Below are 25308 nucleotides of genomic sequence, written 5' to 3'. Positions count from 1 at the left end.
TTTATTACATAACATAGATGTGTGGGGTGGAAACCCGAGGTGACCATAGATGTTCTATAGTGAAGTGGAATGTAAACCGTCTAGGGAATAAGGTCAAAAGGGGGTTGGTGGCCACGTGCCTGAGGAGACTCAAACAAGATGTGGATCTGGTGCAATTGACAAACTTACGAGGTTCCTCATGTAAATATTTAGGTACAGGGTGCCTACAAAACACTGCTGATTGCTGGCTCCACCACGGGCTCCCAAGGGTGGCAATATTGATAAGTAAAACACCTCCTTTCATGGTCATTAAACCTTGGATTGACCTTAGAGGGGCATATGCAGCGGTTAAGGGGATATGGGGACAGAAAGGCATAACCCTGATCAGTGTCTATGCTCCCCCGAGACTGCAGAAACTCTGGATAGAGTAGGTGAACTAATTTTAGTGGCAGGTTCCTCCGTGCATATTATAGGGGGAGACTTCAATGATGTGATTAGCCGAAGTCTGGACCGCTACAGTCCGGCACCAACGCAACAGAGAATCGCCACTGGCAAAGTTTGTAAACTTTCTGGGATTATCTGACCTCTCGTGACACCGATATCCAGGGGACCATAAATACCCATACTTCACAGGTGCCCACAGGGTATTCTCCAAGCTAGACTACGTCTTTGCAAAAGCAGGAGAGAAAGGTGAGTCTGGCTAGGAGCCTGTCAAACCATTTGCCCCACTGGCTGACGGTCTGAACACAGGCTCATAATTTAGGGGTGAGTTGGAAAATGAATGCCTGGGAACTAAGGGATGAGACAATTGCTTGCGAACTTAGGGTGGACACAGAACTATGCTTTAATGAGAATAAGGATTTGGTTTAATCGGTGGTCACACTACGGTAGGCTTGCAGAACTATGCTAAGAGACAAGCCACAAAACATCATAGCCTATGAGAAAAAAAAAAAAGAAGAAGAGGTGAGGGACTTTGAATCCTTGGAGAGGAAACTCAGAGATCAAGGACAGATCCCTCCATTATATGACAGATAGCGATTACTCACAAAAGAATATCAACCCTTGGCACAACACGAAGCGAAAATCCTGATTCTAGCTACACAACACCGCCTATACGATAGAGGTGATAACACTTCCAAATTGCTGGCATGGTTGGGCAGGAAGAAGCATGCAGGATACACACTATACAAGGTGGGAACGAGTCCTATGTAACGGCACAAGAGTTAGCCAATGAAGTTGCACAATACCATGCAGAATTCTACCAAGCTCGCCCCACTAGCTGAGACATCCCAAATAGTAACTTATCTTGAAGGAGTGACAGTCCCCACCCTGCACCTAGATAACAGTCTGGCCCTGGAGGAATATGAGACTTTCTCTGAGGTGATGATTGCCATAGGCAAACTAAGAACAGGGTAAATCCCAGGTCTCAATGAGATCCCCATGGAGTTCTTTGAGAAACGCTGGGGTTCTAGGCCCACACCTACTTAAAATGTGCATAGAGTTAAAGGCAGAAGGAAGCCTCCCAAGAGATCGCTACAGCACTACACTGGTGGTAATTCATTAAGCTGAACAGCCCGCCACAGACTGTAGGTCCTACCGACCAATATCACGGCTGAACATCGAGACTAAGATCCTGGCAACGATACTGACCACAAAACTAATACCTGTGATCAACTTCCTAATCCACAAAGACAAATTATTTTTATCAGGTTTTATGCCGAACACGTCGACCAAATTTAACCTTTGTGGGCTCTATAATTGGCTATAAATGGCACACACAAGGGAATACTATTCTATATTTTCGCCTCTTGATGCAGAGAAAGTGTTTCACACCGTTCACTGGCCAGTACTAACACACACCCTGCAACAATTTGGGTTTGGACCCAAATTCATGGCTTGGAGAGCACTGCTCTAAACTAACACTGTAGCTAGAGTTAGGGTGAATGGGGTGACATCGGAGAAGTTTCCAATAGGTAGAGGTACAAAAAAGAATGTCCCCCTGTCTCCCCTGCTGTTTGCCCTCACACTGGAGCCATTGGTGTACATGGTGTGGACATACCCAGATGTGGTAGGCTTTCGAGTTGAGGAAAATGCAAAAGAGGATGATCGGATCTCGCTCTATGCAGAGGAAATTCTATTATATATCACACGACCCAATATAACATTACAAGCATATTCCGAATCTTCGAGCAATATGGTGTGCACGCTGGCTGCAAGTTAGACAGACAAATCCAGCCTATATCCAGCAGGGGGGCTGCTTGAAACACAAGATCTCCCTGGACACCTGGACGCATTGATAGGCAGGGGTTCCAATATTGGGACTTTATGTGACCTCTGATAGGGACATGAGTCTACAAAGAAATATCCGAAGAATATTCACAGACTAACACAGAGATCTGGAAAGATGGAGATCCTAGCCCCTAACGCTGCTGGGGAGGACAGTTATGTACAAGATATAAGAAGGTAACCCCCTTCCCAGGCTACCATATATTATTTGGTATACATAGCACAAGTTCCCTGAGGCGATATTTGTTGAAATAGAGAGTGTGGTCTGGATGCTCCTATGGGATGGAGGGCATCCAAGAGTGGCGATGCGGACTTGACAGTGTATTCAATATAACACGTGAATAGCACTCCCAGATATACGGGCATACTGCTGTGCAGCATACGCCATAGCAATTTTTTGGATACATGCTACAGGTGATAACCTCACATATGTGCTGGAAAGAGCCCAATTCCAATCCGCCTCATATCTACATTACTTTTATGGAGGGAAAGGCTCTAGAAAGTTGTTGCCAGCAACACTGGAGAAGATACATGGGGCCACCCAGTCTTTGGCAAGAAGAGTCCATGACTGTGTTGAGACATGTTGAAAGAAATGTACTCCCTTCAGATGACAACAGCAAGGAAACCATTGTATCACTGACAGTGACAATGTTAGCTTGTTATTCCAGGCACATGCAAACAGAATCCATTGGTTCTCCAGGCACTGCTGCAACAATCTCATGTGAAGCCGGGTATGAGTAACCAGAAAAGATAAGGAAGCAATTAATCCCAATAGAGAGGATAGCTATCATGTCAGGTGATGGCTTTGTAACAGATTGAGACACCTCAGACTGATAGATGCAAGCCTCTCTTCCGTAGGATATGTTCTTGTGACCTGGATCTCTAAGATCTGGTGTAAATATTGAATCCTTTGAACCAGATTGGCGGTCTACTTCTTTATGACGGAATAAAGACTGGGACGGTATAGGAAGTCTGAAACTTAATGGAAATGACAAAGCTTTTTCTGAAGTTGCACCAGTTGTCTATAAGAAAGACAATGATGTTCTGCCTTCTGAGATGTGCTCCAACAAGAGCCATACATTTTGAGAAAGTTTGTGAAACCGAAGCAGACTTCAGCCCGAAAGGGAGGCCGTGAACTGAAAGTAATTTTCTGCCTAGAACAAACCTCAACATTTCTTTTTTAAAGGGGATGTGAAAATAGGCATCCAATAGACCTATGAAACGCATCTACTCATCTTGAAAACTGAGTCGAGGTTCAATGTATGACCAACATCCTGAACTTCTCCCTCTTTACCCATTAATTTTGTAGCCCTGATGTAGAGTATGGGTCTGAACTCTTGAGATTTGGATCTTTTGTTTGGACAAGAAATGAACGTGGATAAATTACTGTTCCTGTTTCATGATAAGGGACCTACGCAGCTACATGTTTCTCTAGTGAGTTGTTCAATTGCTTTCAGAATAATGCTTGGTAATGTGAAGAGGAATTCTTGGGTGGCACAACAGGAGGAGCAGATTTGAAGCTCAATGTAAATTCATTCAGAACCGTATTCAAGACCCATTGGTCTTTTGTGATCTTTTGCTATTCTACTAGATGGTTTACAATATTTCTCACACCTCACTAACGGAAGAAGAGTAGGTAGAAGTCACCACTTAGGAGGTGGCTTCCCTGTGACCACAGATCGCTCAAGTCTGACTCTTCCTTTCAAAGGTTTTCTCTTATTGCAGGACTACCTCTGAAGGTGCTGCTATTCTTGATGCCCCCATTGAGAGGTTTGACACTACTGTGGAAATTAGGGGCACCACGTGGCAATGTACAATGAGTAATTTATCGATTGTGATACTCCCACAGAAGACCAAGGACATTCCTTAACTTTGAGAAGGCTGTTGTACTTAGTCTTACTGCTGGAGAATCAGTAAACTCTACTACATCTGTTACGCAGGACACCGCAAGGCTACAGGATCAACATTCTGAAGCCCCAATTCCTGCAACAGAGAAGAAGAGTAAACCATATTGCAGATACAGAGTTTGTACACAGTAAGAAAAGAGGCAGGAGACTTGGTACTACTGTTCCCAGTTCACCTCAAAGCCAGGCTTGAGCATTTGACCTGCTTCACTTTAGACAATACAAAAGTGACGTTCTGGCAAAAAAAATGGAATTAGAGCAGTCAGTTTAAGTGTCTCCAACCTTTCATAATGTTCCATCTCAGCAGGAAAATCGTAATAGTCCACACCTGAAGAATTACCATTATACAGATGCGTTTTTCTTACTAAAATAGATCTGAGCTACTGTGGCTTTAATGATTACAGTGAACATGTGAACTGCGTGCCACCTTCATACTCCATTGAAACGCAACAGATGTTCCATTCCCCATATTACAAGCCATTACAGCCAAAGCACTGCACTGCACATAACGGTATAATGAACTTGTGACACATTTTAACAGAGTAACCTCTATGCCAGGGGTGCTGTATATCTCCAGCTACCTCTGAGTAGCTCACCTGTGTGCAGCCCAGCTTATTAAATTCTAAAGCTTTCGCTTGGTTGAATTAATATACATATAACAGAATTAAAGTTATACAATACTAATCATATTAGTAGCTCTCAATGTGTTTCATTGAACATAAGTAGTTCTCAGTACAGAAAAGGTTGGAGACACCTTGCCAAACCCTCAGGCCCTCAGTCTTTCTGAAAATTATGGTTATGGAACTTGAGTCTGGGTCTGGATTTTTACCACAGATTGCAAATGTATGCGGTGCCGCTTCGCAGAGAGGTTCTGTGCTGTTCTGCTCCGTGGTGCCGTGCTAACTTTGTTGGGAGTGAGGAGAAAGGTGGACATTACAACAGGCTTACCAGAGGGAGCCCGCAACGCTGCCAACCCACCACGAGGACTACGTGTCCCAGAAGACCTGCGAACCCTCACCTGAGGCCAATTAGACTCCTCCCACTCCCCTATAAGATTGATTACAACATCCGCTTCGCGGGAGCGTGCCGGGAGAAGCCCGGGACAAGGGCGGGACCGTCAACGGCTGTCCGAGGCCGGTAAAGGCCAGGCAGGGCCACCCCCCTTCTTTTTTAGTTTTAGGAAGTGAGTCATTGTCGTACTTACTAGCACATGTTCATCTTACTTTCACACTGTTTATTTTAGACGTTGGCTGTGAGAATCTATACTGTTCCAAACTAGTTCTTTATTACTCACGGTACGTTTAGTAATGGCGTTCCGCTTAAGGAATGGGAGGAAGATCGCACAGGGCAGTGTTGGGGGCTCTGTGTCGGGTACTCTCGACCAGTTTATTACCAAGGCGGCTAATGTTCTTGAACATGAAATTGCACTCACCGAAAAAAGGTTGTCCCTAGAGTTATTGTCAAAGCGATCTTCATTGGGTACATTCATGGCAGCTGTATCCCCAGCGCAGCAGCGGGAAGATAGCGGCCGGGGCCCAAGCATGGAGAAGGAGGGTGCAGATAAGTATCATTAGCACCTCACTGGACTCAACCTCAGATAGTATATCTATATTGGGGACCAGACAACCCATACCTACCTCTACCACCATCCCTAATCCGCCCCACGAATTTGTACCACCTGCTCCAAATATGGGAAAGGTCAATAAGTCTAAATCTACTGTTGGTAAAAGAAAGCGCGGGGGAGGGATCCAAAAGGGCAGATGTGCTAAAGTTATAAAAATCACCACTCCTACCCAACAAACTTTGCCTATAGTAGAACATCAAACGCTTACAAACCATCCCAGAAATAGGTCTACTAAGCATACACCCTGCCAGCCCGTAGCTAACCAACTTCCCAAAGGCATTTTGGAAACACTGGAACATCTATTAAAATCTCTAATGTTACCATTAATTGAGAGGGTTAAAAAAAATTTGTGAGAATGTTGGGAAATTGGAAAGTGCTGTATTGGCCAACTCGGCACTATTGGAAAAAGTTGTAGAATCCTTTCCCTTGAGAGTGGCTGTGGACCCCAAGAGCACCCCCAAAAGTTACCTCTGACGCTACTCCAACTAGCCATAATGCCCAACACCACCCCATTGTCACTGCTAAAGGTACAGCAAATACATCTGTTATTGATTACGTTAGGGAGGAAGCCAAAACACTAGCCAGAGATGGTAGTACGATGTCAGAAATTATAGATCATATCGCAGAACCAATAAATAGAGGGCACAACACTCCTTGGAAGGAGGGCAAGCTATTGAAGCCCCCCTGTATCAATTTACCTCCAGAGTCAGCTCCATACACGGTAATCATGGCTGGCGTTCCAGGGATCCAACATGATAAGACAGAGTCGCACAGAGAGCTTAAGAATAAGGTTATTTTTTGGCTCAATGGAAACAGATCGCTCCCATCCCACATGAACGCAGAAATTCTGTTTGTAAGAAGGGGGAGCTGGTTGGGCAGTAGAACTAAGGACTTGGAGGGCGACTGCATAATCATAAATGTTAGGGATCCTAGAGTGGTAAGGTACATTTGTCATGACTTCGGGAACCAGGGTGCCAGTGGAATCAAATCTCTTGATTTGTGTTACTTTTACCCCAACCTCCTTTGTGGAGTGACCCCTGTCCAGTACGATAGACGCCCTTCCAGTTCATTCAGACAAGAGTTCCGCCTCTTCCTGATTAATCGCTACGAGCCACTATGTAGCCTGGAGGGGGTGGACTGACTGGGTTCTAGCCTAAGGGGTACTAGTCTAGCTTGGCACAAGAAAAAAGGCTGTATTGCTCGGGTGGTGAAAATAACCAGCAGCTGCTCAAAGGGGGGGGATACCTGGTGTAGGTTGTGTGGTCCCAAGCATAGTCCCCTCTCCCCATCCCTTGTCTCAAATAAGATATGGCGCTTTACCTGGTTTTGTTTCTTTAGAGAGTGCCCATGTCCTAGACCCGCCTTGTAACAAGCCCTCGAACCAAGTGGTAGTGGCATATGTGGGGGAGAACCAGATGGAAAAAGGAGAGCATAAGATTATGGCTCCCAGGCCCTTCGATATAGGGTGCCCAAAACAAGGAAACTTCTGAGGCACGGACCCCCAATTGGCCATGCCTCCCCCCCAAATGCCCATAGTAAGTGAAATATACCCGCTCACTTTAGTTTCCTGGAACATAGCAGGTTTAAGAAATAAAACTTTTATAGCAGAGTGGTCAGACCTGGTGGAGAAATACGACATGCTGGCCTTCCAGGAGACATGGGCAGTGGACCCTATTTACCAACCTGGGTACTTAAACTTCTACAAAGCAGCAGTTAGAGGAGTTAAAGGTAGACCCTCAGGAGGCCTTTGTATATGGGTCAGACAATCAATCAACTGTAGTCCCACCGAACTTGTTGTTGACAGCCCGGATCTCCTAGCCATAAACCTGCAATTGCCAGACCGCCCAGATATCCTAATCGTAAATGTGTACAATAGAGGACAGCCCGGCGGTCGGGGCACTGTACTTTTCTAAAACGAGATAGTTTTTTGGACTCAGTTAGGCCAGACTCCAACATAATAATTGCAGGGCATCTAAATTGCTCGTTTGAGCCTCTAAACGCTGATGAGGAAACACTTCTGTCAGACGAGGATGCTCAATAGAACATCCCATCTCTTGATCTTACACCCATTAAGAAATGGACTGAATCTGCCTTACAGTGGATGGGCCTCTGCTTAGAGCGCGGCTTCAGGGCGGCAAATGGACGGACTGTGTCTGACAAAATGGGCAGGGCATCCTTTGACAACGGCTTATCTAAAAGCCGAATAGACTATGGTCTATCTTAGTGGATATGGTGATTTTGGATCGCCCTGAGTGACCATAATCCCCTTGTAGTGAGCCTACACCTACGTAGTGACTGTAGGCGCAGCAAACCAGTAGAGCCAGTCACCGGTGATGCTTTGCTTACAAATGATTCATGCAGGGTGAGATGGGCAAGGATTGTTTTAGACCCCGGGGCACTAGAAGAGATTACTTCAAAAGTCACACAGACCCTGGGAGTTTTGCGCTCTCTTCCAACACAGGAAGACATCAATAGGGAGATAACCAAACTGCATGCAGCCTTATTTAATGGCCTAAAATCTTACTTTTCCAAATCTTGCAAACCAAAGAATCCAACCGGGCAACCAAAGCGTAAACTCTGGTACAACAAATCGTGCCGGGAATCCTATGGTAAATTGGCCTCAGCCAATAAATCTAAAATTATGGTTGATATTAGAAAAGCCAGGCTTAACTATTGTAAAGCCAGGACACAGGCCAAACAAGATTGGGATAACCAACATTGGCAAGATCTTCTTGTTGCCAGCAAGTTAAAAAATCTGACTAAGTTCTGGCACATAGTTAAATGGGGCAACACATATGACAAGCAGGTTCCCACAAACCATGTTTCGGCAGAGATCTGGATTGAGCATTTTGAATCCCAGTTTTCCGGGCTGAATCTGACTGATGAAATTCTCCCCCATGATTTCAGTCCCACGCCCACCACACACAACATAACATTCGACTGCAAAGAAGTTGAGGCCGCATTGAGTAAGATCCCCTGTGGAAAGGCCCCGGGCATTGACTGCATCCCGGCAGATCTCTTTAAACACGACCAAACTAACTGGGTACCCTATATTGTATTCTTGGGCAATGCAATCGCCAAGGGGGCTGATATCCCAGAGTATTGGCGTGGAGCCGAGATACTGCCAATATACAAGAAGGGAGATCATTTAAGCCCGGGGAACTATCGTCCAATAAGCTTGATCGACTCCATCCAAAAAATCGTTGCTAGGATGGTCCTGGCAGGAATTCAGAGTTGGATTGAGCTGGAGGACATATTATCTTCCCTTCAGGCTGGTTTTAGATCCTGCATTAGCACCATCGAGCAGGTCCTAAGGTTCCAATTGATTTATTGGAAAGTAGTAAGCTTAGGTGGTGGCACCCTATATGCCGCTTTTGTTGACCTTAGGTCAGCATTCAACTTAGTTCCTAGGGTCAAATTGTGGGGGGTTTTGAGAAGCATGGGGATGCCCCCGGAGCTTCTGAATATGGTTATTAAGTTTCATGTGGCAAATTTCTCACAAGTTCGCTGGGGCAAGCAAGGGCAGGTCACAAACAGATTCGTAGTGTCACGGGGTGTCAGGCAAGGGTGCGTCCTAGCGCCAACCCTGTTTTTGTTATTCATCAACAGGGTTGTGCAGTACTTTTCAACTTTTCCAACAGACGCCCCTTCCCTGGGTGGCACCAAGTTTCCGCTACTCATGTTTGCGGACGACACCCTTTTACTATCGCAGACACAAGTGGGCCTGCAGGCAGCCCTGACCAAGTTTGAAGAATTTTGCCAAGATCATGACCTCTAGGTCAATGTCACCAAAACTAAGTTTATGATTCTCACCAAAGGTAGGCCAGTGGCTGGTCACGTCATGATGAATAATACAAAGTTAGAGCAGACAAACGTCATGACTTGTTTGGGGATTGTCCTAGAGAGCAAACTGAGTTGGAAGCCCCAAATAGACACCCTATCTCTTAGGTTTGCACAGCTTTCAGGGTGTTTGGTGAAAGAACAGAAAATGTCCCACACCAAAAGGATTGGTCCAGCTTTGAAGATCTACAACTCTAGGATAGGTTCAGCGATCCTGTACGGCACGCACCTCTGGGGTTTTGCGGACCTTTCCCCGTTGGTTAAAATACAAAATAAATTTCTAAGGAATCTTACAGGTCTCCCCTGCTCTAGCCCCATGAAACCGTTGTTAATGGTTTTGGGCTGCCACTCCATAGACGACACTGCTCGTTTCAAACCACTGGCTCTATGGAGGAGGATTTGGACCACCCCCGAACTAGCCCTGTTCGCTAAGGCAATTATGGATGTTAGATCTATTATGGGTTCGGGCAACTTACACTGGTTCAAGCAAGTCAGATTGCTCCTAGAGACCATGGGCCTGGGAAACCTGTGGACTGATCCCGCCAATAATCCCTTTCCACCTAAAAAACTATTTAAAAGTCTATATTGGTCTTCAATAAGCCAGAAACATATTAGACAATTTTTGTCCACCTCTTTGTCTGGTATGTTCCTGGAGCTTAAAGGTGATCCTTCCCTAGAAGACTATTGGGATACCATCACCCGGTCCAGCAACATGAAACTCTATCACCAGCTAAGGGTTGGCAGCCTTCCTATTAGATCATTTACAAAAAATTGGAAGGGCCAGGTGTCTGAATCCTGTCGCTGGTGCACAGACCGTAGGGAATCCATGGAACACATTTTCTTTGAATGCCCGGCCTATGCAGCTCCTAGGGCCAAATGGCTTAAACCCGGCTGCCGAAATATGGGCACAAGGGTAGGGTCTGTTGCTCTGAGAATCTTGAGGTTTGACACGAGTGAACCAATTGTAATTGCTGTTGCAAAATTCCTAGGCTGGGTGTGGATTATTAGGGCCAAGCAGTAAGCAGTGAAGTGAGTCTATCCAGTTTTTTATCTGATTGTTTTGATTGTATTGTTTTATTGGAATAGAAATTTTACCTCTTAAAATGCTAGTACGCCTTTTAAATTGCTCTTATAACTGTATTTTCATCATTTTTATAAATTGTTGTATGCCTTTTTCTATGACGTATTTTACTATGGTATCGTCATTTATGATGAATCAATCGAAATAAAGACAATTGAAATTGAATTGAAATGTATGCCCACATTGTCTGAGGTACAGGTCATAAGACATCCTCAAAGACTCACCACCTCACTACCACACAGTGAAAAGAGTTGCATTTAGTGCAGCAAGTATACTAAAAGTGCAAGAAAGACAAGTATTACTGAGCTTATGCAGACTGCCATGAGGAGACGTTGGTAAAGATTCACCAGAACAATAGCAGTTCTGGCTTAGAGTGAAGCAGAGGCGTGAGGAGATAGTCAAAGCTTAACCTAGACTACTTTTGATAGTAATCTTGTGTAGAAAAAAGGCAGATGGTCAAATTAGTAATGTTACACAGACCACTGCACTCCGCACTACTCACAAAGGTCATACTACGAATACACATCTCTATAACCTCACACTTGGGTCCACCTTTAAACACTCCATGCTTGGGGGTATTTGCGCTACACTGATGTCAGACAACACAAAAGGAAGTTCCCCAGAGCTAGATAGAAGGACCAGATGATGAAGCAAGTTCCCCAGAGCTAGATAGAAAGACCAGATGATGAAGCAAGGGTGAGGGTCCGTTTTTCTACAAACATTTTATCCAACAGTCAAAAGAATAATGCAAAACACAACAATTAAGTGGGGAAGCATCGGGAGTACCTCACTAGAGGAATTGTGGTATCTATGATTTAAGTAATGCTGCAGGTCAATGAGAACCAGTAAACCATTCATTCACCCTACTCACTTCTCCTAACTACATTTATACTGGCAGGTATGAGTGGATTTTCTCTAAGAGAGGAATGGTTTTAACTGCAGCCAAACGCAGTGAATAGGGAGTGACATTTCTGGAAAGTAGACAATTGGGTGAGAATAGGTTGGTGCAGGTTATCTTACACATACAGATTTCCAAACACCTAATGTTGGTTCAAATTACAGATGATCCTCAAATTTCTGTAGAGGAAAGTTTTTGGATCAACAAAATTCCTTCCACCCAGCATTCTCCCACTTCTCAGGATGAAAACTGTACCCTACATGTGGGTAGGACGTTTGGTAGAGATAAAAAATGCAGTACAAATTTGCCGCAAGCATGCAGGCAAGAGGAGACTATCATGAAAGATAAAGATGAGCAGACTTTGAAAACATTTGAGTCACTACAGCATGAACCTCTCGTCACTAGACCACCTACTCTGTGCAGACATGCATCTCATGAAACCATTTTTCATTAGTGGCTCTCGTATGGTCCATGTCGGACCCTGGAGACAAAGGCTGCAATATGTTGAGGGAAGGTTCAAACCGATTAATCACTGCAAGGATCTTCCCATTACCGTCCAGCATTACACTTCATAAGCTAAGCTTTTGTAGATGCTACACAAAAGGGTTCTTCCCATAAAAAGTGAGATTGAAAGAGTTTCTCCAGTGGCTCAAATAAAAGATGAAAAGGCAGCCTCATCCCCTGTGGACCACTGTTGGAAATGGGGGTCTCTAGTTGACGGGTTGTTGCCCTGTTAAAGTAGGGACCATTCTTCCTAGCCCGGATAAGCAAGCTACACTTCCAAAATAACCCCTGCTCAGCCCCTTGGTAGATTGGCACAAGCAGTCAGGCTCATCTCTGAGGCAGTGTGTAAAGCATTTGCACATAACATACAGTACTACAGTGAAAACACTACAAAAGGTCACAACACCAGTTTTAGAGAAATAGCCACCATTTATCTGTGTAAAACAAGATCAAAAGGATAAGAATCCAACATACAGTTATTTAAAATACTCATAAGCAAAAATCAAACTTTAAAAACAGTTCCTTGAAGTCGATAGCTGCATCCGGGGCTATCACGGTGTTGTGAACAAACAAATCGACAGTTCTGCCTGACTGCGGCGTCGCGGGCCAGCTACTGTGTCGGGAAGACCTGCAAAACAGTACCTTTAGAAATGCACAGAGTCAGGGACCTTGTCATGAGCTCCGATGAGTCGGCGTCAGTCCCAGAGGTCGGTGCAGGAGTTGTCGGGCCCTTGAAGTCACAACCCTTGCAGGTGTAACTCCGTCCGGTTTAAGTCGGGATAGCCTGCAGGCGTCGTGGTTGCGGTGCGAAGTGCAGCAGTGCGGTATGCGGTGCCCACAGGTCGCTGCTCAGTGGCTATGTCAGTGAGACCAAGGCTGCGGTACGAAGTGGGGAGGTGCTCGTTGCAGTGCTAACAGTTCACGGTGCAGGCAAGGGCGTCGGTAAGACCAGGGTTGCGATGCGAAGTTTGGCCGTGCGCTCTGCAGGGCCCTCTGCAGTGTCTTCGTGTCACGAAGCCAGCAGCAGCGTTGTTGTTCAATCAATAAGGAGAATTGTAAGCACGCTACTCACCTGTGAGGGTCTCAAGGTGCTGGGGGGGGGGGAGGGGGGTAAGCAGCTCTGTTCAGTCGAAGAGCCAGGTCTTGAGTGTCTTCCTGAAGATGTTCAGGGATGGGGCGCCTCTGATGTTGATCGGGAGCTCATTCCAGGTCTTGGACGCGATGTAGGACAAGGCTCTTCCACCTGTTCTGGCTCTGCATATGCACAGGTTTGGGCGAGGTCGGCTGATCGAAGGTTTCTCTTGGGTAGGTGGAAGGAGATTCTTTCGTTGAGCTATTGGGGTCCTGTGTTGTGGAGACATTTGTAGGCATGGGTGAGTATCTTGAAGGTAACTCTTCTCAACGGAGAGCCAGTGGAGGTTCCGCAGGTGTTGGATGATAGGTTTGTGTCGAGGGATGCAGAGGACGAGTCGGTCTGCAGTGTTCTGTATTGTTTGGAGCTTGAGGGGGTCAGGTTGATTTTTCTTCTGTTGCAGCACAAAACACACATTTCCCAGTGCTGGTAGCAGATGAACTTGAAGTATTTGTTGTTCTTGAGATTTCTTAAAGAGGGGACAAGCTCTACTTCAATCCCTTGGAGAAACTAAGGGAAAACCGATGCAGAAAGTCCAATCCAGCCCTTTCACTGCCCAATACAGAAGCAGCCACTACAGGCCAACACAGGCCAACACAACTTCCCAGCTCTTCTTCTTGGCAGGTTTCTTGATCCAACAGAGTTCTATAGTTCTGGAGTCAGGGTCCCAATATTTATACCACATTTCCCTTTGAAGTTAGTAAAGAAAGTTCCGCTGGCATACGTAAACCAGTTCAGCCTGGCTCAAGCCAGGTTCACCACAGGAGGTGGCGAAAGCTTTGTGACACAGTCCATTCAGGTGCAAGCGACAACTCCTCCCACTACTCTAAATGCAGGCAGGTCTATTCAGCCCGGCTATGAGTCACTCAGGAAAGGCAGGTACAAGCCTTAACACCCCCCCATGCCCCTCAACCCTCCCACCCCCAGTAAGTCAAATTAGTCCAATCATGGGAAGCCAATCACAGCACTTTATAGTAGGAGCACTTGCACTTTAACACTGAACAGCAGTGAGAAAGTGCGCAGAGACACTAAACCAGCAAAAACAAAAAATTACTTAATCTTCCTTTGCTTCTAAAACTCAATATCGGGATGTGGACTTTTCTCGAGACTCTGTAGTGAAAAAAATTCATAAATAGCAAGTGTGCATGTGTGCTCAGGCCTCTATACACATACATACTGCACATATCACTTGAGTGGAATTCTTAGGTGCAGCCCTGGAACTCCTATTAGAAACATCTAACTACCCATTTTGGGAGCAGAAAACCAAGAAAGGAATTAAGTATGCATTTGTATGCAAAAGCATAAAGTGTCAGAAAAAATCACGATGGCCTTCTACCAATGCAAAGGTTGCGCCGTTCCTGCTATCCATAGAGTAGAGCATGGAAACCTGCATGCCTGGTAGCAAAGGGCTAAAAGTCGCACAAGATTCTAAACTTATCATTTGAATTCCTTTTATGTTGAGCAAAATACCTACACAGGGTCTATTCTAAGGGAGTAAACAAGCTGCCAACAGTTTTGAGGAAAGGGGGACAGTTGGATGTATATACACAAACGAAATTTTAAAAAGTGCTTAACAACGTAATTCAATACAATTCCTAGAGTAAAGCACTGTATAGGTTTTGCTCCCAACAGCTGTAAGAATGAATTATGTTCCGATAAATAATTACGTTTTCGCCCCAATCAAGCAAAATCATCGCACCTTCAGTTATCTGGAGACAAAAAACATCATCAACTAATTTACTAACTTTTACTCAACTCACAGACCGCATGTGAATTAAGGCTTGTGTGGGGGAAAAAAACATTTCCATATAAATAACTGCACGACATTCGACAACGGCAAGTCGCATCTGCTATCACAATATCACGCACAGAATCGAACATGTTTTTTACTCACCAGTGCTGGATTTTCTCTTGGCAGCTAGTGACCACCTGTCATTAAAACAGATAACTAATCATGAGAAAACAAGACTATATGCAAAGGTGCAGCATCAATGCATCAAACTAGAACAGTAGCTTTACAGATTTAAACATGATAGCAAGGGAATGTAACCTCTTAAGCAGGACACTTTATCACATCACCCTAATGTTGATTTTTAAGTCTAAACCAGACTCCAGCTTTGTCAATTCATTTTTCGTTTCATCCCTTACTTCGTTTCTTATAGGTGGCGAACAATAAGACAGAAGGCTTACCTTGAATACTGGATTCTGTGGAGAAATAACATTCCAGTAGCATACACTATAATCCTGCTATATCCAAGTAGAAAAATAAGACAGCATTTCATATGCCTCTTGTGGAATGAAGCACGTTGCACGCTTTCATTTGAAATGTCATATGCGCATTCACAATAAAGCTCAAAGTAGCGTCTGATTTTAATTGTACGGCAGCTAAGAACAATTTAGCAGACGTCATTAAGAGACAGGCTAGCGAAACTTCTGTTGAAATATTAGTAACAGGAACGAGCAGAGGAAACCAAATGCTGCTCAATGCGGAGTTTAAGAGTAGTCAGAATAATATATGGCGCCATTTCCTTGTAAACAGACCCAATTCCCGACAGAGAAATATTAGTCATCATATGCTGCATTAAAACAGGTTTTATTTAACAATTTATATAGGAAATTACAATTCTAAAAGAGACCTATAAATTAAACTCTACCCACCACACTAGACAATTTTAAGTGGAGAAGGGACATTTGACGCTGAAATTGTGCAAGGTTGTAACACTGTATTCTGAGATCGGCACTGTCCGTATGGCAAGAACAGTAACTCAAGACCTTTTGTAGGTCGAGCCTGGGCAGCACATGTGCTGCTCTGCAAGGCATGCTGTGTTAGAATATGCACTTAAAGCTCTGCCCACTCTCCGCCCACATTTTTCATTGGCTTGTGTCTTTGTCCTTTGTAAACGCTGGCTTCTGATTCGGTACTCGGCTCTCAGTCCTTCCTTAGTACCACCGCCTTGTCTTCATTTGTAACCTCCCATGAGGATTGGCCCTTTTACTTCTGTTGTTACACAGTCTGTGTTATTTAGTCAGTAAGCACCATTTCTTTAGTGAGCTTTGCAGCAACATACAGCCGGCCATGCGCTCTTTTACTTTCTAAGCAGCAGGGACAAGTGCAGCCACTTCTTTGGAATGCCATAGGTCTTGCATTCAGGAGAATTTAGGCTACTGGCATCGTAAATGACAACTTAAACTCTCACAAATGCGACACCTATTACTTTACAAATATATAATTTGTGGGCTGATTCCAAGCACCCCATGCCACGCGTGCACTTAATAGAGGCCATGCCCCTTTCCTTAGGCGCGGCTCGTCTAAAGGGTTATGGACTCTATTAAGTGCAAGTGGCGCCTGGAAACAAACAATATTTGCAATTCAATAGGTCTCACTTTTGCAAGATTTTAAGCTATTGACTCTTACAGTGCCAACAGCTCAAAGTCTCAAATGCGCAACCTATTGCATTGCAAATGCTTGTTTCCTCCTAGTAAGACAGTCCCCTGTTAGAGAATCAACAAAGGGTAGTCCTAATGGTTACAACATATAGAGGGAGTATCCTCTGCCTTTTGGGAAAGGTTTTTGCAGAAAGGGGTCTTTTTCTGCCAAACGCACAAGGAGGACACTCAGTTACAAATTAATATTAGAAGCAATTATAACAAAAATACAGCCATAATGGCCAACTCTTGGCAATATAAAACTGGATGAGGCTGAACGGCTTTTGCCTGAACAGTGACAAAAAAAGATATGTTCTGTTGCTAGTGAAGAATTTCAATGCCTTCTCACACAGATGTAAGATCGCTTAGTTAGGTTTATAACCAAATATGTTTTTCTGCTTATTCTAGCAGTTTAATCTAACTTCTATCTAAAGCGCCTGTTGAGGCAAGGGGGTATATAACTTAGGTACACGTCTTTGACCCTCTTATCCAAGCTATGGTAACATCAGTTAACTCCCACTGATGTACCCTATCAAAAAACTGTCCAATGAGGATAACAAAGCATTATAAATAAAATAGGAGGGGTGATGTATGAACATACATTTGGACCAAATAGTTTTTTTAGTGTTCTTTAAAAAAAATAAAAGCTATACAAAATCGTCAATTAGTTAACCGCTTCCGTGCGGCGCCGATTCCGCCCCTGTGCTGGACATTCCAGAACAGGGTGCGGTCGTGACGGAACCGTTCCGTCATCAGCACAGCTCAGCCGTGACTGATGACGGAACGGTTCCGTCACAAGCATCGAAGGGGTAAAAACAAAAAAAATTTTACTTGATTTTCAATGTGAGGAAAACGACCATGCATCTGCCAAGAGCAATCGGTTGGCTTGGTGGATAATGAAACATGAAAACTAACAAAGGGTCTAGTGATCTATTTGAAAAGTGGTTAATGAAAAAATCCAATAAACTGGAATAACCTCTTACGACATCAACAAGAAAATTACTGATCTGCTACTGTAAATGAAAAAATTCCCATCTTCAAATCATGTTTATCCAAGTTTGGGGGTAGGACACAACAGAGAGTAGCAACAGCAATGCATTCAAAATATCTCCCTACGGAGATTTAAGTGAAAATTAAGGTATCATTGTTTACTACAGCATGAATATCAACTATGAACAATGTTATCGGAGTTTACATATTAAATGCAATGCTTATGGCCTCACAATATTTTTACCAATAAGAAAAAATCACTTAAAAGCACATCAAAATAAAGACTTATTTAAATCAATAAATAATACTGCATATTTGTCTTTCATAGTGCTACTGAAAATGTGATGTTCTCTTATCTGCAAGATCCTTTACACTATTTCGTACTGCATCTAACACAAAGGTTGAAGTCATGAGCATGGCATTTTGTCTGAAAGTTAAGGCTTGGGGGCTGTTCGTGCAAGTTATAGATTGCCGATCTACCCACAACCTGGGAGTGTCCGTGTTTTTTCATTTATAATTTGTAAGCATAACTACTTCAACTATGCTTACGTGAAGTTGTAAGGGTTTTTTCAATATACTAACCAAAGCTAACCAGGACTACACTTTAATCTTAGACTGTTCAATCACAGAGACATATATTTATACACAAACAAAGAGTTGTATGCGTGTATGCCTGTGTGCTCGCATGCTTACCTATTTAAATAGTAGTACCAAATTACAGTTACACGCAGAAGCCCTATTGATACTCTAAAGCACTGGTCTTCAAACTTCTTAATGTTGTGCCCCCCCAACATAAAAAAAATACAATAATATTCGGACCCCCCTCAATTGTTTCACACTTATGCTGCTAAACTGGCAATGTTTAAATAGGTCTAAACATATTTAAACATTGTTGTTCAGCTCTATTACCCCTTTTTACACATACTCCCAGTCAGGATACACATGACAAAAGTTGTTAGTGATGGCCCATTACAAAGTGGCTTAGTGCCAATCATGTTTTTAACACTCTGACTGGTGCCCCCCCCCCCGCCAAGTTTGAAGACCTCTGCTCTAAAAGTTTCAAGAAAAATAACGATTTGTCTATTACATTACACCATTAAAAATAAAACACATTTGGCCAGAGAAAGCTCATTTGCAATGCCATCACTGAATAGGAGATTTCTTCTTTTGTACCAAGTCAGACCACAAGCAGTTCCGTGCTTTTATTGAAAACGAACTTTCTTTTAGAAATAAATGACGGAACAATCAAGACCATCAGAGACTTGTTTAAAATTAAAAAAGAATCCCCCCCACCCAAATCCCCCGCCCAAATCCCCCCCCAAAAAGAGACCCGACATCTGTTATTAGCAGCCAGTCAGTTATTTTACAATCTACGATTAAAAAAAAGTAAATTCTATTGGGGAAAAGGGTTTCATAACCTTCAAGAAAAGTCTTTATATAATCGTCTTTTTAATGAAAGAAAAAGGATTTTTCGATGTACTTTCTACATGCATAAAGTAAGCTAAAAGCAAAAAAATAAGAAGCCTTGAAAAACCATAAGAGCGGCTTGTTCATTAACCCCAACATGATAATCCTTTCATAGCTGCATATTAACTAGTTACATATTCATAATCATGTACATTATTTAAAGGACCTTCTGAGAGTTTCAAGTTATATCCATTATCTGTAGTTATAAAGGTTACAGAAGATATTCGACTTAATGTTTCCAGGAAGATTCTTTAATTAGTAAATATGTAAATCGTGTGGAACGTGCACATATTTTATACTTAAAGAAGAGGCAAAGCTTAGGACATGACAAGTTTTCATTAAAAATCCTATTTTGTCAACTTGATCACTTCCTCATCTCAGCTCGTGTCTCTATCAAACACATTTTCATTTAAATTATCAATTCCCATCACTGTGCATCTCATTCGTGAGAAAACCAAACGATCTTTATTTTGGAAAGACAGGTTAGTTTTAAAACTCTAAGAAGTTACTTATTGCCAACAGATTTGGGCACCCAGGCTGTTGGTGGTAGGATTTCAGCAGACAAGTGCTCAAAGTATGCAACTGGCCAGGCATTGCACAGACAATAGGATAAAGTAACCTAAATGGCCACCCTCAATATTCTTGGTTTACGGATTGGGGATTTGAGATAAACTAATGACTGTTTCTCAATAGAATTTAAGAGCTTTTAGCAATTGAAACAGCACATACATCATGGTATATATGCAGCTGTGCTCCCTTCGTCCACATAGGGGGCGCACCTTTATCCGTTCCTTTCAATTTATAGCAAATTGATAGACTGATTTTGAATAAAGAGAGAGAGGCAGGCAGTAGTCACGGGACATCAAGAAAGCATAAGAACTAGGATAAATGAATAACTTCACTCTATCCGTTCTTACAGGGTACCTCCCAATTCCACAAGTGTAGATTTCACAGAAAAAATGCAAATGGGAGTACCATTCTAATTAGGCCGCCAGTGGCCCTAAGCAATAAGGTTTCTGATGACTGCGTGGAAAAATGGCACATCTCCTCCCAGTGCTTGAGAAATGTATATGTGGTGGCATACACAGCTGCGATACAAATATTCTACACAGGAACAGGCATGAACATTCTCACACATGAAGCAATCACACTTGGTACTACATGTTTACATTTTCCACAGACCAGATCTCCTCTGTAGATCCATAGAATAATGTTTTGCCTTAGGGTTACTGCGTCCGCGACCCACCTACCACCGTGGTTACGCCCTCCACTACCAATAAAATGCCGACTTTGTGGGAACGGCAAAGAACACCGTACATCTCATCGCCATCTGCAGCGAACTCATACAAGAGCGTCCCTCCCTCTTGAGACCGTGTTTCCTCTTGAGACCGTGTTTTAACAACCACAGGATACGGACCTGCAGACCTCATCACAGAGTCCTGTACCCAGATGGAGAAACTACTGGCGGTGATACAGGCCAAGAATGAGGATTTAGAGGCAAGGCCCGGTGCAATAACTTACGCAACTTACGCATTAAAGGGGTGCCTGAGTCTATAAACACGGGTAAAATGGAACTCTATGTAGAGGAAATGCTCAAAACCATGCTGGGTGCAGAAAAGTTTTCTAGCGTGTTGGTTGTGTAGAGGGCTCATTGCTCCCTTGCACCACGCACTGTCCCAGGGGCACCCCCGCACCCGAAAATTGCCAAACTCCTCAATTATCGCAACAGACACGTGACAATCCGTCTTGCAAGGGAAATGGGCACTACCAAGTACCAGGGGATGGAGGTGGCGCTGTTCCAGGACTTTACGATGGCAGTGCATCAGTCCCGGCGGGAATTTCAGCAAGTAAAGAAGAAGTTGCAGGTCATGAAGATACAATATGACATGCTGTACCCGGCGCGACAGAATCCAACACGGTAGCAAACCCAGAATCTTCACAACACCAGAAGACGCTATGCAGTTTGTACAACTAGAGTGACACGAAACGACTAGAATGGACGGCAATGACGCGGATAACTAAGATTAAAGTAAAAAGATTGCATGCTGGTCCTGACTGGTATTAATGTATATAATCTCTGCCATATATATAGTTGTGTATCACTATAACTCTGTAGTTTGAAGGCATTGTGGCTCCTGCGTAGGGCATTGACACAGGGGTAAAGTATACAGTATTTTGCAAATGTGATCAGGTTCACTGGGGGTGATACTTGCTTGGGGATACCTCCAAATAGACAATTAAGCAGATATGCTGAACCAATAGCAAATGGTGAAGATACGAGAGTGCTGAACCGCCTGATACCCTAGGAGCGACGTGTTGGGTATATGAAAAATTTTACATGTCTGTTTATGTCCGCTTTATATTACTGTTCTATAATTGTTTGTCACATGTAATGGGACCATTACTCATGATCTGTATCAGGATAAGTGGCTGGAAATTGAAACGCAAATCCTTTTAGAATGAGTGTTAGTTGGGATGCGGAGTTCTCTGCCTCCTTTGACATTGCAGCAGGGCAGGTGGAGTTCTTTTGTGTATACTATTCTAAACCATATCATCATGAGATGAGCTAGGGGACAAAATCTGTGTTGCCCTGACCCCCCCCTTATTCTAAACCATATCGTCACGAGATGAGCTAGGGGATAAAATCTGTGTTGCCCTGACCCCCACCTTATTCCAACAAGGGGGTCGGTGGGCAGCTAGTGTCCTCCAAGAGGGCACAACCCACGCAATTAATGGTTGGGGCTGTAGTCTGTGAGCGGATTAGCTTCTTACAGCGGGATAGGTGGTTAGATTTGTTTTTTGGATTCATTGCCTTAGGGTTTCTTAGCATGATTGGGAAGATAACGTGGGAGAGGGCTTAGCTGGGGGATTGTTCAGATACATCATTCTGAAATGCAGAATACATGAAATACAGACATCATGCAAGAGCAAGAATAGATGCTGTGTTCAAAGTTGCTACATTGATAAAATTCAAGACGGATGACAAGTGGGGATGGTAAACTAACCTGGGTAACATGGAATGTTAAAGGTCTTAACAATGCGAAGACGAGAAGGCAGGTGATGGCTTATCTGGATCGTCACAATGTCCAAGTTGCGTTACTGCAGGAAACTCACCTTACCAAGCATGCAGCTGGGCAGTGGCCACTAGATGACCTGGGGTAAAATTGGCCTCTTCCTACTCCTCGTATACGAGGGGAGTTAGGATTTTAATTTTAAAAAATCTCCCGTTTGTAACCTCACATATGGACATAGAGGACAATGGTCGGTATATAACAGTGCAGGGGAACGGTGCGGTATGTTGGTGACGATTATCAATATCTATGGGCCTAATATCGACGACCCTGGTTTTTACGAGACACTGTGGAGTAAGATACATAGGTTGCCGTCAGCTGCAATCATTTGTGGGGGCGATTTTAATGTAGTATTAAACCCTGCGTTGGACCGACACTCCATTGCAGAACCCACAGTAAAAAAGGCTGCACATGCCGTTAAGAATGTTATGCAAGGTTTGTCTCTCATTGATATCTGGAGGTTGAGACATCCAGAGGTGCGGGAATGTACATGTCACTCCTATACTAGTCAGTCATGGTCACAACTGGACTATTGGCTGACTACCAGTGATGTGGACTCGTTGATCACTAAGGTTACCCACTTGCCTCGGATGCTCTCCGATCATTCCCCATCGCAACTCACAATGCTAATACCCACGTATACGCCACCACTGTTCCAATGGAGACTGCAATACACCGCGTTGCGGGACCAGGTTTTCCGGGAGGGGGTGAGTGAAGCCATTGAACATTATTTTACTGAAAATGTAAGGTCAGTACAAATTGGGAAGCATTCAAAGTAACGATACCTGGAGTATGCATAAGCCTACAAACAGGGGTGCTTAAATCACTAAGGGGATCTATGAAACAACTTGAACAAGAGCTGGCACTTCTTGAGCAGCATTATGAAAATACATCAGATGGCGCTACACTAGCTTCTATTCGATCGAAAATCACTGAATATAATGATCTGGCAGATCAAGAGGTGAGGCATATGTCCCGGCGCTGGATAGCTAGATACTATGTGGAGGGAGGCAGACCAGGACGGGCCTTAGCTGCCAAGATAACTGAGCCATAGGTGAAAAACCGTGTAGTGCAATTTATTGCAGATGGGGACACTAAACATTGCGGCACAACAAGTATTCTTAATTCGTTTGTACGCTACTACAAATCCATGTATAGCAGTAAACATACAGCTGATGACGATGAAATAGCCCTGGTTTGGTTGTTGAAAGGTCAACAAGACTTTCTAATGCACCCGCTGACGATAGATGAAATACCTGACGCTATACTAGCTCTGCCTAATGGCAAAGCTACAGGCACAGACGGGTTCCCAGCGAAGTTTTATAAAAGAGTACATCGACAAACTGGTACCACATCTTCACAATATGTTCGATGAAGCCTACGAACAGCAGCGGCTTCCAGACACACTTTGCAAAGCACTAATTATCACCCTACTGAAACCAGGAAGGGCACCGGATAACTGTGAATCATATAGGCCATTGTCACTAATGAACACTGATGTCAAGATACTAGCGAAAGTGCTAGCAACCAGGTTGAGGTTACTGTTACCTGTCATGGTGTCAATTGGGATTTATTACTACACGCTCCACAGCCAACAACCTAAGGTCGCTTTTTGCTGTAATGCATCTTCTGGATCCTACCTTGCCTGCAGCGGCGGTCCTGCTGAACGCCGCAAAAGAATTCGATTCTATCTCCTGGAGGTATATGTTTGCAGTGTTACATCGTATGGGTGTGCCATACATTTATACCAATTGGATCAAGTTGCTATACACGGCGCCAGTGGCTCGTGTGCATATTAACGGGCAGATGTCTGACACATTTCCAATTCGGCGTGGAACAAGGCAGGGCTGCCCTCTATCGCCTGTTGTTTGCAGTGGTGTTGGAGCCACTGGCCTGTATATTGCGGCAGCGACATGCACGGGCAGCGTTGCGTTTCCTCCAGTGGCCATTAGCGGTGTCCATGTATGCAGAGGACATGGTCTTGGATGTGCGCAAACCAGCGGTGTATCTGGAACAACTCATTAGAGAATATGTTAGATTTGAGTGGCATTCAGGTCTGGGAATTAATTGGAACAAGTCGGTAGTGATCTCTTTGATAGTAGGCACAAATCAGGATGAACTGGGATACCCATTAGAATGGAGTACAGACCCAGTAAAATACCTAGGTATTTGTATTCATAAAGACCGTTATACGCACAAACTATGGCACTGCGATATCTCGACTTGAGTAGCAAGTCACTAGATGGATTTGGCTACCATTAACGTTTGCAGGCAGAGTGGCTTTGCTTAAAATGGTGGTCCTTCTGAAATTTTTATACTTGTTTGTAACCATTGCCATTCAATTGAGGCAACATTTTTAACTACACCTCACGCATTACTGATCACGTTCGTCTGGGGAGGTAAAAAAAACGCGAGTTAAATGGGTGGTATTGACGTTGCCATATGAGATGGGTGGGTTTACGGTGCCTGATATGCAATTATATTACTCGTGTGCACAAGCTCAATATGCCTTTTACTGGCAAAACGCGCCACCATACACACCATATGTTGCGGTGTAAGCAGAAGCGGTCCAACCAATACCACTAAAAGCAATGATTGTTAACGATACCACAGTGTTTGAAAGAAATGAAGTTCATTACAGTACAGTGTACCTCTCATGCCTTGAGTGAATTTGGGAAACCTGCACAGAGGTTACCACTGTATGCACCGGCAATGCCCCTGGTGCATCATAAGGAGATATCTGTGACGAGTGAAACGGGCTCCCTAAAGGCTTTACGAAATGCAGGTGCGCACACTATGGGCGATATATATCCCAACTGAAAATGTATGGATCTCCAGACTAGTGTGGGGGACGAGGAAAAGTCTGTCATGTTGACATTGAAATACAGTAGACTACGAGCTGCAGTGAGCGTGTTATATCCCTGTTTCCCTGATGAACCGCCAACTTTGGGGGCTTTACAACTTCTATACACTACTCAAACTCCGAATAAATTAGTTACTCGATTATATAGAGCTTCACAGATAGATGAGGCGGCTGTTAGTTTAGGTCCCATGGGCAAATGGAATGCTATTTTGCCCCAATCACTAACAGAGGATGAACGGGCAA

General features: G+C 43.9%; 1 protein-coding gene across 1 annotated transcript in view; it reads right to left on the bottom strand.

Annotated features, from left to right (window-relative positions):
* The window catches only part of URI1 (URI1 prefoldin like chaperone), a 369284-nt gene that overhangs the window by 226990 nt on the left and 116986 nt on the right, over positions 1–25308 (bottom strand). Inside the window, exon 2 of the mRNA XM_078670635.1 lies at positions 15143–15177. Coding sequence (XP_078526761.1) covers positions 15143–15177 — 35 coding nt within the window. The remainder of the gene's footprint in view (positions 1–15142; positions 15178–25308) is intronic.

The sequence above is a fragment of the Lissotriton helveticus genome, chromosome 12 (assembly GCF_964261635.1).
Source record: "Lissotriton helveticus chromosome 12, aLisHel1.1, whole genome shotgun sequence".
Lineage (NCBI taxonomy): Eukaryota > Metazoa > Chordata > Amphibia > Caudata > Salamandridae > Lissotriton > Lissotriton helveticus.
Note: the sequence above shows the minus strand (reverse complement) of the source record. Positions and strands in the feature narration are given on the sequence as shown.